Here is a 16605-nt window from a genome sequence, read left to right as displayed (position 1 = left end):
TGATGATGCACTCCATAGCCTTGCAGACCAAGCTAGTCAGGCTTATAAGGTGATAGTTCCTGGGGTCTGTTGTGGCTCCACCTTTGTGGAGCGGAATAACCATTGTTGTGCATCACTCTATGGGTACGTAGCCTGTGGAGAGGCTGAGTTTGAACAGTGTGTTTAGGTGAGGGGGTTAGTTCATCTTTGAGCTCATGTAGGATGCAGCCTGGAACATCATTTTTGGCTTTGGAGAGGGCTGTTTTAACCTGAGTGTCTGTGATTTCTGGGACTCTACATTCTTCTGGTATGGTTATGGGCCCTTTTGGGGGTGGGAGGGGGGTGGTGATTGCACTGAACCTGTCTGACAGGATGTTGGCGATATCGGTCGGTTCAGTGTATTTTGTGCCATTCTGCACTAACTCCATGCAGATCTGAGCATTGCTACTTAGATTCTTGACATAGCTAAAGAATGTCTTGTGGTTATCTTTGGAGCCCTTGGCAATTTTTCTTTCGAAGCTCGCCTTGGATGATTTTATGAGGGATTGTAGTTTCTTGCTGATACTGATCAGAGATGTCTTCCTTTCTTGGGATTTTACTCTTTTTTCTACTAGTTTCCTCCTTCTATTGTATAGCTTGTTTATGGCAGGGGTCCACCAGACTGGTTTCCTTTTCTTGGGGGAGTGAGTCTTGGTTTTGCTTGGGATAGCATGATCCATGTATTCTTGTAGGTGCTCATAGAATGCGTTAGTAAAGGATTTTGCAGCTTGGACAGCATTATCCTTTAGCATGGGAGCTTTGAAACTTTCCACCTCGGTCTTAAGTAACGTGAAGTTTGCTTTTGAAAAGTTTTTCATGGTGGTTTCCTTGACCGGAGGTGGGTGCGGAATGTGGCTATCCAGAGTGATTTGTTTATGGTCAGATCTAACCAGCGAGGAGTTAATCTCTGGTGTGGAACACCAGTCGCCCATGCTGGTGATGACCAGGTCCAATATGTTACAATTTAATCAGGCTACTACCAAGCAGTAATAAATGCAGCAGAATAAATAAAATTGAGTACTTTTAAGAAGAGGCAAAAGCAAAATAAAGTAGGAGGAAACACAAATACACTAAAAGCAGATGAATAATTTCTAGCATTGACTAACAGAAAATGTTTTCAAACATACCAGTGGTAACCTCAAAATTGTTATTAAGACATTTACTGGTAAAAGATGGCCTTGAAATTACAGTTACTCTACAAATGGAGCTTCATAGAAAGACATATTTTAAGTTTGTGTGTGTGTAACAGAGGAGGGCCAGTACTGTTTGGTATAGAATGGCTGGAGAAAACTGAACTGATATTCTATTATAAAACTATGGTATATGCCAGTCAGGCTGTTATTTCAATGAGATGATCTTTGATATGCACATTTGATGTGGGAGATGACATTTAGAAACACCATGTAGGCAAGGTTTTTTTTATCTTCATGGACTGACCATCAAGCTACCTCTGCTAGCCTAATTGCCCCATCTGCAAATCCCATCCTGGTGGACCCTGGTATACCCCTGATGTCACCATGCCAAGACAGTCTCTCTACTTGCAGAACTCCTCACCAAGGAGACCCCTCCCCACTCCTCGTGCAGGGTCTTATGTTTAGTACACACCAGGCAAACAAGTGAGGCAGGCCAACAGAGGTTATGTCATGCTTCTACGAAGGGATTTTCTTTTGGCCTACATCCCCACCCCTTAGGATGACATCATTCTATAGGTTAGGCAGGAAATGAAAAGTTACACTGAGTATGTGTCTCCCACTCTCAGCTGTAGGGTAGACAAGCTTTTTTTCATCTTTCCAGCCAGACATCTATTACTTTGATCCAAAATATCCACCAGTGATTACTGGATGATGCCCTGTATAAACCCTCATTTCCAGGACTGGCACACCCATCCTTTCTATTGTTCTATCAGGCACCAGAACAGCTAATCAAGATTGGGCTGCCGGGGTTGTAGTTAGGTTTTATTAGTCTATGACATCAAAGTGACAAAAGCATACAGACAAGATTCAAAGTATCCACCTACTCTAAAACCCAACACTACAGAATGGTGGTGGTATGATTTTAGTGAAGGTGCTAATAATCAAAATAATAACAATGGTGATAAACAATCTACAACCATTCGTTATATCATGAGGTTTAGTACATACAGTGATGGGATTAGAAATATTATAACTGATAATTGGGGCATTCTCAGACGCTTTTCAGGTTTGAATGATATAATTACCCACAACCCATTATTTACTTATAGAAAATGTAGTAAATTGAAGGATAGGTTATCTTATAAAGATTTAAAGCAGACACAACAGAAAAGTAGGATTTGTTAAATATGGCACTTTTTCTTGCCATAATTGTTGTAGTTGAGAATTCATAGAGACCAACAATACTTTTATTAACCCCCACAATAATAAGCCTTTTATTTTCAGGTGCTCAGCAACTTGTGGCACTAGTAACATCATATACTTAGCTACTTGTATAAAATGCAAATGTTTTTATGTAGGCAAGTCCATTAGATGCCTCAAAGACAGAATTATTGAGCATAACTCAGAAATAAGAAGGGAAATATTAACTAATTCCCTAGCAAAACATGTTCAAGAAAATCCATCCCATAGTTTTAGATTTAGGGTCATAGAAATCATGACTAAATCATTTATTAGGAGGGATGTTAATACACAGTTAGAAAACATGGAACTTCACAAAACAGTTTAAGAAACTTCTCTATGTGGAAGATTTTCAGTCCATATATCTCTAGTTAATCACTGTATATTAATCAGATCAGACAATAGTAGTATAAGTAGCGAACTTAAACTCGTCTTAAGTAAAAAAAAAAAAATAATAATAAAAATATATATAATTGTACAGCATTACTAAGTATTCGAAAGTAATCAAAGCAAGGCAGGCAGGCAGTCTGTTTCCAGTCGAAAATCCTTTAGTAAGTACACAGACAAGCAATCCAAGTAAAACAAAAATAGAGTAATAATTTCCTCACAAGCTTTCTAAATATATATATAAACTTTTTAACAGGCATGGGAGTTGTTTATTGTGCTGCAAAACAAAGTGTTATTGGTGCACATGTTAAATTCACATCCCTTCCCCCATCAGTGTGACATTCGAGCTGGTCCTGCCCTACTTAGTAGCTGTCATAATAATATTATAACCCTTATGTACTTTAAATAAAATTTATAATGATGTGGTACCTCTTATTTAACCAGATTATTAACTAGATTATTAAGTCTGTGATTTTATCCAAGACAATATACTACATGGCTGGAAATATATCAACCTTAGTTCATTTGGTAATCAAAAACTATATATAAATATATACATATACATTTTGCATGTAAAAATCAATTTCTATTTTCATAACCTATTGTTAACAAAGATCGCTTTCTTCCTTCTAGACTTCTTCAGGCCTGTGTACAAAAACCCTAAAAACTATCTATAAAAGTATATATAATTGTATAATTAGTTAGTATTGTTATTGCACATAATTTTGAATAAAGTGGAAAAAAGAACCAGAAAAAAATAAAAATAAGAAAAAAATGTATGTATGATGATGGAAACAAAATATATCAGTGGTTGCCATGGGGGAACCCTGTGGCGGGAGTTTCGCCAACTGTGTGCTAGCGTTCTGGGAGCATGAATTTTTATTTAAAAATTAATTCAGCAACATACGGCCTGGTACACTACATACCAGGATGATATGTTTTTCATTTGGAAAGGTGATGCTACTACAGTCCCACCTTTCATAGAGAAGATCAAAGAATTCACACATTTCTTAGATTTTACCTTCCAATTTGAAACAGAAGCCATCAATTATTCAGATGTTTTGATATCTAAAGATAGAACTTACAATAGATTCAGAACAATCATATATAGGAAACCTACCTATTCAAACACTTTTCTGCATTTTTCTAGTAGTCACCCCTTCCAACAAAAGAACGCAGTTATAAAATGCCAGTTGGTTAGGGCATCAAGGATGATTCCCTTGGAAGGTGATTTTTATGCAGAGTGTAGCCTACTTAGATCTATGTTTAGCAGCAGAGGATACCCAACTATCCTATTTGATCAAATACATAAAGAAGTAGTGTCTAAAAGGAATATTGGACACTTTAAGCCCATTTTATCTAAGGGCTATTATGATATAACCGATAATTTAGATACTGATACATGCATAAACATGCATACCAATAACAAGTCTGACATCATAGGCCCTACATTTATTACAACATTTTCAAAAGATGCAAAACTTGTTTCAAGCATCATATATAAGAATTGGGCTTTGGTGACAGAGGATACACATATTAGTAAAAAGTTTGAAAAATCGCCGCAGATAATATATCGTCACGGACAGAATTTAAAAGACTTTTTGGAACTTCAAAATAGGCTTATGAGAAAGAATGTAGGCATGTTCAACTGTGGCCGATGTCACCAATGTCACCATATATATGTTGCCAATAAAATTATTATTAGGGATATTGAATATGGCATATGTGGGAAATTTAATTGTGAGTCCAAGGATATTGTTTATGTTGCTTTATGCCAACAATGTCAGTCCTTTTATATAGGAAAAACAGAGTGAACAGTGAGACAACGGATATATGAGCACATTTATCACATAAATAAAGGAACTACTACAAACGCTTTGGCCAGGCGTATATTACAATACCCTACCCACAGATTCCTTTTTACCATTCTGCATCAGGAATTACACAATAAAAGAGGGGGGCCGTGGGCACTAAAGTTAGAAGAAAATGAACTTTTGTGGCAAATTAGGACTTTTGCACATATATACCCTGGCCTCAATGAATATGCTTCCATTATGTGCACCTTGAAACTTAAACAATTAAGATAGGTAAATGCTAGTCGATGCATAAAGTATATATTATAGCTATAATGATGTGTTGGTTCTTTTGTTGGTTCCTTGAAAGTGTTATTTTAGTTTGTTTTCAGTTTTTAGTATCCAATAATTTATTATTTAATATTAGGATACATAAGATTTGAATGTAACATTTTAAAGATAATATTGGAGTGTATAGCTTTTATAGTTCTATGAGTTGATTGAGCTGATGACATTTATTTAACCAATTGACTAATTTACTAATTAATTGATTGTGTATAAAAACGTTTGCACTTTGAGAAACATTGTCTGAAGAAGTTTAGATATTGGTCCAAACGAAAGCGCTTATGCAATACATTTTTGTGAAAAGGAAAGTACTGCCGTTTTTGCTGTTTTTTGTTTTAACAGTTTTTAGTCGTTTGTTTGCTATCAGGCATGGGAGTGGTTTATTGTGCTGTAAAACAAAGTGTTATTGATACACATGTTAAATTCACATCCCTTCCCCCATCAGTGTGACATTCGACCTGGTTCTGCCCTACTTAGTAGCTGTCATAATAGTATTATAACCCTTATGTACTTTAAATAACATTTATAATGATGTGGTACCTCTTATTTAACCAGATTATTAACTAGATTATTAAGTCTGTGATTTTATCCAAGACAATATACAACATGGCTGGAAATATATCAACCTTAGTTCATTTGGTAATCAAAAAATATATATAAATATATACATATACATTTTGCATGTAAAAATCAATTTCTATTTTCATAACCTATTGTTAACAAAGATCGCTTTCGTCCTTCTAGACTTCTTCGGGTCTGTGTACAAGAATCCTAAAAACTATCTATAAAAGTATATATAATTGTATAATTAGTTAGTATTGTTATTACACATCATTTTGAATAAAGTGGAAAAAAGAACCAGAAAAAAATAAAAATAAGAAAAATGTATGTATGATGATGGAAACAAAATATACACTTAAATTACAGCTGATTTAAAATGGTATTTAAAACCAACTGGTAGAATAAAATAAAATAAAATACAATTAGTCATGTAAACAATGTGGCAATTTTCTAAATTCCAGTGCACTTTTAATTGAACAGTAGTAGTTTAGTCCAGGCTTCCTAAAAGAGTTCAGCTTTAATTGCCACATGAGTTCATGTTTCTCCAGAATATTCGGGATGCCTCCTTCAAGATTACCCATGTCTATGCGATCCAGGATCTGTAACTTAAAACCTGTGTGTCTTTTATGAAGAGAAGGGTGTTTGGCTAGTGCATTAGTTTTACATCCAGAGTGGATTTCTGACAGATGACATGAAATCTTACGTTTGAGTTTATTTACAGTCTTGCCCACATAGAATGCATAACATTCATTGCACTGTGCCCTGTAAATTACTTTTGTAGTGTTACAGTCACCCCCTGCACTGGTTTTAATGATTTTCTTTAAATAAGGGCAATAAAAACTATCACCTTGCTGTATAAATATACAAAATGTACAATTAGTTTCACATCTTTTAGTGCTTTTCTCAAATGGTCTAGGTTTAAATTCAACAAAACTTCTAATGTTCCTGGCCTTCCTATAAACAAATGATGGGACTTCACCTAAGATGTTAATCAGAAAAGGGTTTCCTGTGACAATGTCCCAGTTTTCTTCAATAACATTTTGATACTGTGATAATCCAAAGTGTATGTCAGGATGCAGCTATTTTTGCATTTGTTATTCTCTGTGGAATTACTTAACATTCTTCTACTGGGGAGGTTGAGTAAAGGTGCTTTAGTCCTTTTCAGTTCTATAATGGGTTCCAAGATGTTTTTTAACATCTGACTTTCATAGCCTCTCACTAGAAAATCATTCTCTAAGCTGTTCAGGTTTCTCAAAAATGGTTTCATTTCTGTGGTAATTCTAGCTAATCTATAGCCTTGGGACTTCACTACATTATACTTGTTTTTTGTAGGATGTAGACTTTTACTGTGGAGTAATAAGTTAACCCTCGGTTTTCTGAATAGATCAGTGGTGATTCTGTTATTGTTGGTGTCCTTGGAAATCTGCATATCTGCTTGTGTGTGTGTGTGTGTGTGTGTGTGTGTGTGTGTGTGTGTGTGTGTGAACCCAGGTGTGTGAATGACTGGAAGTTTGTGTGAATGCATGGGTGTGAGTGAGTGTATGGGGTCCTTTAGCCAACATGCTGCATGGGCCACTAAGGTGACAGGTCTGACATCTCTAGTGTTAAAAATGAAATTAAAAGATATGCTAATGAGCCAATAATTAGGTCTTTCTCGTTGTAGCCATAGCTGTCTCTGAATAACATTTTCTTATGGTTGCAGAAACTGACCAACCCGCAGTAGGCAATTTACCTTAGTGGTGAGAGTCTTTCTGAAATATAGGTAACTTACTTATATAAACTATTGCATGGCATCAGATGAAATCTTGGATGATGTCGACAAAAACTGTCACTGATATTTGCTCTGCAAATTGTGTACCATGAGAGATGTTCACTGTTATGTTGTTAATTATACAAACAAGCATAATTTTTCATATTTTGTCAATATGTCAGTAAATAAGAACTCAGAATGGAATGTCTTGTTCTCATACTCAAGTCTGGTATAACAAAAGTGCACTGATACAGTATTCTAGGTTGTACAGCTTTCAAGGTATGAAAAGTTGTTTGTGAAAGTTTAGAGAAAATGTAACTCTTGGTCTGCGTCCATTATGATATTTTACAGCATTGATGCAATAACTGTGAATATATGGCTACTATTGCTGTAAAGCAGAGGTTTTTTTTGCTGGTAGCACTGCTGTTTTTGTACCTTTTAGTAACATTTACTGTTTTCAAGATATTTACATTTGTTTGGCTTCTTCCTTTTAATTTGATTTTTCAGAAAATCCTCTGAAATGTAAGGATGTGTGTAGGCTGCTAAAGGGGTGTGACATCCAACATCTCAGAGTTGTTAGTGAATTAAAAGATGCCCCTGATTGTGGACCTTTGCCCCCCCCCCCCCCCCCCATATTGTGGCTTTGTCCAGAATTCCAACACAAAGAAGTTGAGAGGTATCAGCATGCATTTTTATAGTGACCTAAGAAAGAATAGTCAGTTCTTGAGGGGGTCAGTAGTGAAGTGTACCAAGAACCACAGCCAGTACATAGTAATTTTTCATAAATGAAATAAGTTCCAGATTTCATCAGAACATGCAACAATCTGTGCTTTTTAGAGGACAATCCTCTTACAAAGTAGGGATTGCTAAGTGTATTCCTGTACTGCTTCTGATGAAATCTGGACTGTATATAATTTCACTTGCTCAGTTTAAGCAGTCTGACTTTGCAGGACTGGCAAATATTGCTGTGATATAAGTTGAAATACTTGGGCTGCTGTGTTTTTGTGTGAAACAAGCTTAAAATTGTTTACTTATTTATCTATTTGTTTATTTTTAACTGTAGTCAGTTGAGATATACAGAGGCTAAAATTACGAGATACCAGGTTGTGTGTGAATGATCATGACTGACCCTACTGTCATAATTCAGTTAAGATGTCATTAGCAGAGCTTTGCAAGATTAGTATGCATTTGTGTAAAGCAAGTGGGACTACTTTATGTGGCTATTTTTGTCACAACTGGACATTCAAAGCTTATACAATCAAGTAGTTGTAAGTGACAGATGGTGTTATTGGTGGATTATAATGACAGCAGTTTGAGTAGGATTTTATGGTTGAAATGCCCAAAAATGGGTAGTTTTATTATTATTGGTTATTGTTTTTTTTTTTATTTCCTGCTGGAAAAATGTTTAGCACTACTCATATTTAAAGCAAACACACAGAAATATTACTCTACTAAATAATAAATATAACTTAAAACAGAATGGTAGGTGACTATGTTATTTAAAACAATTAGAAAGGGAAGTGCAAAAGAATATCTGGATGTACGTATAGTCCAAAAAAATAAAAAGTGTGTGTGTGTGCATGTGTGTGCATGCGTGTGCATATGTGTGTGTGTGTGTGAGAGAGAGAGAGACAGGCACATGTTTTAAAAACTGCTCAGGGTCCAAGGTACATTTAATCTTTCAATGCTAATCACACCAAATGTAATCATTAAATGTGACCTGCCTCCTTTTAATCCACAAACATCACATTAGTTTGAATTAGTTGGATAATCAGCATACAGTTCTCCAGAGCAGGTTCTATATCAAGCACATTTCCTTTGTTGTGTTTTCTGAAATGAACCACATCATTTTGCTGTTACCCCATCCACAGCTACTTTCATTCAAGCTCTACTCGCTCATCTTTAGGGGCCAGCATGACCCACAGTGCTCACATCTTAATGAGCTGACCATTTTAACTCCTGGACTCACCTCCCTAATACATGATGATCAGAATAATGATGTAGGATCACACAGCAACAGTAAAACATAGAATTTATTTGAGACTGATTGGCAGTAACACTAGTAAACTATTCAGTGGGTTTGGTTTAAAGACGAAAGAAATCAATATCCTTTGCACATTTTGATTACTCAGCTCATGTCTCCTGATAGCAGTGAAAGGGCATGAGGTAGGTAGCCCTTACCCTTTATAAAGCCAAGTGCCCAGGGCAAAACATTAACAGAGCCAGTATGCTCATATAGGCATGTGCAAGGCAAGCTTCATGAAACTCTAATGCTAGGCTGTCGACTCTGTTTTCCCATGTGAATGGTCATTCTTCAGTCACTAACTTAGCAATAAATCTTCCAGTGGCAGCTAACTGGAAAATTAAGCAAGATGAATTTATAGCAGACTAGAACACATATTCTGGTTTATGTGTAAATATCCTTCTGCAGTCATTTAAAATGAACAGATGATAGTTTAACTATCTCAATCAGATACATTTAAGTGGATTATGACAAATTGTCAGTGTACCTCTGTATTATTCTCTTTATTTGAAAAGCTTAATACAAGTTGTATATAGCCTTAGCTTTGAGTACCATGTATTGTTTTCTTTGTTGTGAAAAATGGGAACACCTGTGGTCTATGATTGTCCATGGAAGGAACTTTCATCCAATCTGTGCTCAAAGAACTGACAACTTGTTTTTCCAGCAGCATAGTATGCCACCTTAAAGATACTGGATGCACACCAGTTGCTTGCTGGCTAACTCACAGTCCACCTAAGCTAACCAAATAACATCTGAAAACAGACACTGGTGTCTACTGAATATCAGCAAGCTCAAATATTTTGTGATAAAGAGGAATTTCTCTGAATCACATCAGGTCTTGTGTTTGCTTTATGTCTCAAAAAATGGAAGTGGTCAATGACTATAGATTTTAGGTTACTGTATGTTTTTTTTTTCTTTCCCTACAGTGCTAGGCAGCTCACCTCTTGAACTCTGCTTACTTGATCAGTTTCTTTGTTGTGCTAGAACTAGGTATTCTGGTCTTAACTGCATTGACAAAAAAAAAAAAAAAAAAAAACATCAAATTTATGCTGGTTCAGTTACATATCCAGTAACTGAACTTTTTTGGATTTGTTGCCTTTTTTGTACGGGATAATTTGCATGCTTATTTCACTAATTTGCATTAGTCTTCATGATATTTACAAAGCAGACGTAAAAAGCCGGGATCTGTCATTCAGTGTTGTGGATCTATTCCTTAATAAATAATACTTCATTCCTTCATTACTACAAAGCAGTATGGTATGTATGAATAATTAAATATGAAGGACTGAAGCAGACAGAATTGCCTGGCAGGTAACAACAAGAGCTTCATTTTGCAAACTATGCAGAGTTTACTCTTCACACTTAATATTTTTAATGAGACAACAAACTATGTCTAGAAATTTCTGTGGCGTAGAGGTTTTCACCCTAACTATACACTAGATGGCCAAAGTTTGACCAGAGGTACAGGCCCTGGAGGATCTGGTCAGGGAGGGACAGGAATGAGCATCTGATACCACCCATCCCAAAAAGAGAGTGATGGGGGGTACTGCAGCAGAAGCACCCCAAAGAGTACATTCTTTTGTTACTGGAGAGCACAGGTATGTGGAAGCATCCACTCATACTGTCTCAGTGTGTCAGCATTGCTCCACACTTCCATCCTGAGAGGACGGGGGTGTTAAGAACATTTGAAAAATCTTTTAACCCCCATTGGATGATAGGTGTTGTCCAAGCAACTCCCTCTGTCAATGATCAAAGATTCCATGGGTCAGTGGAATGAATGGGATGATAGGGTATGAAAACGTGATGGTGATAGTGGTGGAGTCAAAAAAAAATTAAGAAAACTACAATTTCTAATGTTTATGCCCTTGTATAACTTTTATAATTGTAAGTAGATGTCTGCAATGTGTGCTGATTTTTTTTTTTTATATTCTCTAGGTGGTTCGAGATCAGATAGCTCACTGTACAATGAAGTTACGGCAGACTACGGGACTGATGGAATACTGTTTGGAAGTGATCAAAGAAAATGATCCTAGTGGATTTCTCCAGGTCAGTGCTAATAAGAATATTATCTTCTTTGTCTTCAATATTCTCATCCATGATATGACATAGAGTTTCACAAGGATCAGATAAGATAAGGTCATGGCAGAACAAGCATTTCAAAGATATACCTTTAAAAATGGAGGGTAAAAGTACAGTTATGGGCATTCTTTTGTGCAACATTAATAATTATCTAATTATGTTATAGCAGCCCAGTGTCCAGTTGGTAACCTGATCCCTGCCAATCCACAGCCTCTCTGCACTGCATGTATCTCCACAGTCAATCATTTCCTCTTGGTGTCTTCATATATTGGAGCTGGTTTGGTTATATTGATTCCAGATGGTGGAATGCAGGAGCCATAACGCTTTAGCATGTCCTCTTTACATAGTTGTTTTGACTTCTACTTGTCTACCCTTCTTCTGTTGCACATTCTTACATGTGCACACTGAAACACGTGTATCAGATAACAACATACACCAGTCATTAAATATATTTATTTTACCGTCAGTAGCTCCCAGAGCCTTGTTATGAAGAGAATAAGTAGCAGTGACAGTCCGTTCAGCACCCCGGATGAGACACCAGGCAGTCAAACACACAGGACCCTCTTCTGGTCAACTGTTCATATCCCAGACTTGCTAACAGAACCAGTGTCACCAGCAGCACAGCCAGATGCCTTCTGTCTCTGCCTTACCCCATTAGGCAGCTCTACAATTAGTAATAAATTCATAAAATTAGAAGAAGTCAGAGCTAGGCAGCTTTCCTCTAAGGTATAAGAATGTTAAATGGTCCTCTATTAAAGAGTACTGAGTTTGATTACAGGTAGGATGAGGTTTATCGATGTCCCCCTTTTCAACAGTCTGTAATAGACCCATTAGTCCCCCATAATTTGTCAGTGAACCTCTGAAGGATGCCAGGAGGAATAAGTGAAAACTAAGGAAAATAGTCAGCATCGATTCTGTAGGACCAGAAAAGAAAATTATTGTCTTCATTCACCCTGTCCTTATTAACTGGCTAACACATTACAATGTCTGCTACACTGCCTTCCTGTAGGGGTACTCACAAACCTGTAAAGCTCTGACAGAGTGCCAGCACTCTTTGGCTAGGCTCATGTTTCACTATACCTTGTGTGTGTGTGTGTGTGTGTGTGTGTGTGTGTGTGTGTGTGTGTGTGTGTGTGTGTGTGTGTGTGTGTGTGTGTGTCTGTATAGTATTTCCAAGCCTTCACACAGAGATTGTTCCTTTGGTAAAACATAACCAGTATTGCCATTAGGGAGGGCACACAGGGACACATGCCTCCACTGGGAAGCACCATGTCCCCAAGTGACACAGTCACTGGAATTATCCGAATGTTCATTCTGCATGCTGTTCCACATTTTTCATTGCAGCATTCTGTTTCCCTCATGCAGAAGTTCTGTTTTACTAATATTCTCTTTGCTTTCTCTTTCCTTTCTGCTCATGCACAAGCACAATGTGGGTGTTTTAAAAGGCAGGGAGAACAACTACTTCTACTTTCTGTTTCCCTCTGAGCTGAAATGAGCCACAGTTGACCTAATAAGAGATGTATGTAGGTGTGCCCATATGTGTGAGTGAGTGTGTGTGTGTGTGTGTGTGTGTGTGTGTGTGTGTGTGTGTGTGTGTGTGTGTGTGTGTGTGGATAAATGACTTGTTCAGAGCCACATTGCAGGTAAATATGGACTTAAGAAGAATCATACCCTGTACCCAGCTCATGAAGAGTAGGGAGCCTTAATCCTATACACCAGCTGCCACACCTCCATTAACTTTTTTTTTTTTTTTTTTTTGGATAAATCACTGAGGCTGTTTCATAGTTCTCTGTGTTTAGAAAATATATGTCCTGTCATTCTGTTAACCTTTTAAGTGATTAAATGTTGCTGGCACTGCCACTTAAGGCTCTGAGCTATTAATGGACTGCTATGCATAGTTAAAAACTACAGGTTTTGAATAGTTCCATCTCCATTTAACCTACTCAAGTATTACTCCTGGTTTACCCCTGAAAAGAAGCACTTTCTCCAGTGGGTTTATCTGGTTAAGAAATGGAGTCTTTGTCTCCTGGCACGATGCCAGGGTAATCCTATGGGCTAGGCTTGTAAAGGCTCCAGGGCCATTAGCCTAGTATACATCTATGAATCTATGAACCTATAAACCCCACCCCAGTTATTTTTTACTTTGTTTGGAACTTTTGGGAATTATTTTGTTTTGTTCCTTGTTAAAATTTGTGGCTTTCTGGAAAATTGTTGCAGATTGTGGTCATTAAACAAAGGCAAGTATGTGAGTTTCAGATTTGGTATCTTTCAGAAAATGCTTGATAATGCAAAGCTGGTTATTCTATCGACTTTTTAAGTATATAAGAAAAATATTTAAAAGTTGTTCCTGATTTTGTTCCTTGTTTCTGAGTGTTGAGCTAAGAAGATGAAAGTGCAGAGGGGTATGTATATTTGTGGGTCATTATTTATGAATTTATTCATTCACTTGTTCACAGTCCTTCAAGTGGTTTTAATTGTGTGTGTGTGTGTGTGTGTGTGTGTGTGTGTGTGTGTGTGTGTGTGTGTGTGTGTGTGTGTGTGTGGTGCATGTATGTGTGCAAATCAAAGTATTAACAATGTAGTGGGTAGAATGAAGTAATAATAGCTGAAATGGGGAGAATGGCTGAAGTTGCTTGTCACTGAGAATTTATAACTAAATATAGTTATACCAGAGACTGCTGTGGACAGTGCAGTGGTGCAGTGGTAATGTTGTCACCTCACAGCAAGAGGTTCTCTGGTTCTTTTCTTGGCTGGGGTGCCTTCTTTGTGGACTCTGCATGTCCTCCCTGTGTTCATGTGGGTTTCCTCCCACATAACAAATACATGCTTCTGGAGTGTTTCTCCGTGGGCCTCTGCTGAAAATTGACTTTGCTCCAAGTCGAACTTTCCCAGTAAACAAATGTTAAATAAATAAATGCTAAGACAGAGCGTAAGAGAATAACTTGCTCTTTTTGTGTGAGGGGTCCTGCACTTTTTCAGCTTAATGTTTATAGATATGGATTTGTAGTAAAAAAGCAATGTATTACAACTGATGTATAACCTTTTTTGTCTTAGAAACAGTGCAAAAGGAAAATGTTACATTGTAAGCAAGTAATTGTTCTGGTAAGCGAAGACATACTGGAAGTATAAAAGAACTTTTTTAAATATAAAGTCCACAGTTTATCTATGGGGTGGGCTTCCTTCCTAGTTGTTAAAAAATGTGTCACATTTTACCCATGTGTTCCTCATTGTGCAAGATAGTGCAGTATTCATTAAAACTAAAAATTTTTAAAGTCTTCTGCTGAGATTTGTTCACAGACAGTTTTAATAACATTCAGAAAATTTTAACTACATCATTTGAAATCTTACACATCCAAAAATAAATTCTGGAATGGTTATTACAACTGGACATTCCTGGTTGAGTGCTACCCACACCTCTCACCTCTCCCTATTTTTGCAAAATTTCTCTGATTTTGCTTTAAATGTTTGTCCTTCATGACATTTTTGATCACTCATAATTACAGTTGATCATTAATGTAAGTCATTAGAGTTTTATTTTTCTTATTGTTAAAAAAATACATATTGATGTAAACCTTGTTCTGTTTGGTTTGTAAGTAAATTACAATAATATTTAAAACTTGTTCCCAATTTTACCCACCCCTGCCACATTATTTTTGGCTTTGTCCAGAATTTTTGACCAAATAAGTTGAGAGGTATGGTGCTACACCAAACATTCACATCTAAATTATTTCTACTGGTATAACTTCAGCAAACTAGAACTAGAGTAATTGCTGCATTTGTTCGGTACAGTTTTTGTCTTTCAGTACACTTTTCCTAGGAGGGGGCTGGAAAACTAACATGTTTATTTGAAGTCTCAGTCATTGAACAGGTAACATACTTGTGTTTGGTGCAGAAGGCCGTGGGTTCCATTAACATGTCATGTACTTGGACTGATTTTGCATTACTGACACTGCATGAGCAGAAGGAGATGCTGCACCCCTGGGTGTTTTGCCTTTCAGATGAGATGCTAAACTGAGCCCCCCAGCTGCCTGAGTTAGTGGTAGCTCAGGTGGATGTAAAAGATCCATCAGCACTTATACAAATGAGTGGGAGAAGTTCCCCAGTGTTCTGACAAATTTCCCTTCGTCAGTATGAATTAGGTCTCCCATGAAAATGGGCCATTGGCCCACTGGGATGAACAAAAAGTATGTATAAATAAATAAATTAATTATGGTGTCATTATCTCTCAGTTATTTCCTTGTTATCTTTATATTCTGACTATTTTTATACTTCAGTAACTGGTTACAGTTGTTATATGTCAATGGATCTGCCACTGTAAAGTAATCTCCAACAATCCACTTAAAATCCCTTTTATATGAGTCATGCTGCACATAATTTTTTAATGTCCATGTAAATAGCATAGCATTAGTGTCACAGGTGCCTTGGAGCAGTGTCTGGAACCTATGTTCACTTTCACTTTGCTTAAATTACTCTGATTTGTGTTCTTAGAGCAGCGCTTACCTCTTTTAACAGTACTTGTAAATGCTGAACAAAACACAAGTGCTGACAGACCCTCTCCCACATTCTCCCTGAGGTGTGAACAACTATCATTGTAATCCAGGATCTGTTAACTGATCACTCTTCTTTCTAATTCAAAGGACTATTAACAGACATTTACACTACTACTGTTCACCAAAGGACTATTAACAGACATTTACACTACTATTGTTCACCAAAGGACTATTAACAGACATTTACACTACTTCTGTTCACCAAAGGACTATTAACAGACATTTACACTACTGCTGTTCACCAAAGGACTATTAACAGACATTTACACTACTACTGTTCACCAAAGGACTATTAACAGACATTTACACTACTACTGTTCACCAAAGTACTATTAACAGACATTTACACTACTACTGTTCACCAAAGGACTATTAACAGACATTTACACTACTGCTATTCACAAAAGGACTGTTAATATACATTTACACTGCTTTGCTGTTCACCAGTGTCTGCAATAGGAAAAATATCTTGAATGTTGGCAACATGTTCTGGCTGTTTAAAAATGTTGTCCTTACAATACAGCAAAAAAAACAACAATAAGTCCCTAAGCTGTCAAGTGCTCTGGATTATGCGGAACGCACCGCATTTAAGGCACAGAGCTCTCAGAGTTCCGCTGTTCCACATTAAGAGTGTTGGTTCTGCTTTGCTCATTCTGATTGGCTCATATACCATGAAAATAGCTAGTCAGCATATAGGTAACATGAGGCAATCAGAGGTTGGTTACTG

At 36.9% G+C, this 16605-nt stretch overlaps 1 protein-coding gene across 11 annotated transcripts in view; it reads left to right on the top strand.

Moving 5' to 3' along the window:
• The window catches only part of TRIM9 (tripartite motif containing 9), a 1161212-nt gene that overhangs the window by 611764 nt on the left and 532843 nt on the right, over nt 1-16605 (top strand). For all 11 annotated transcript variants that reach the window (XM_044074318.1, XM_044074311.1, XM_044074319.1 and 8 more), the window contains exon 4: nt 11185-11295. In XM_044074318.1, the coding sequence (XP_043930253.1) occupies nt 11185-11295 (111 nt within the window). The remainder of the gene's footprint in view (nt 1-11184; nt 11296-16605) is intronic.

The sequence above is a fragment of the Protopterus annectens genome, chromosome 6.part0 (genome assembly GCF_019279795.1).
Source record: "Protopterus annectens isolate FY-2018-M chromosome 6.part0, PAN1.0, whole genome shotgun sequence".
Classification (NCBI taxonomy): domain Eukaryota; kingdom Metazoa; phylum Chordata; order Ceratodontiformes; family Protopteridae; genus Protopterus; species Protopterus annectens.
Note: the sequence above shows the minus strand (reverse complement) of the source record. Positions and strands in the feature narration are given on the sequence as shown.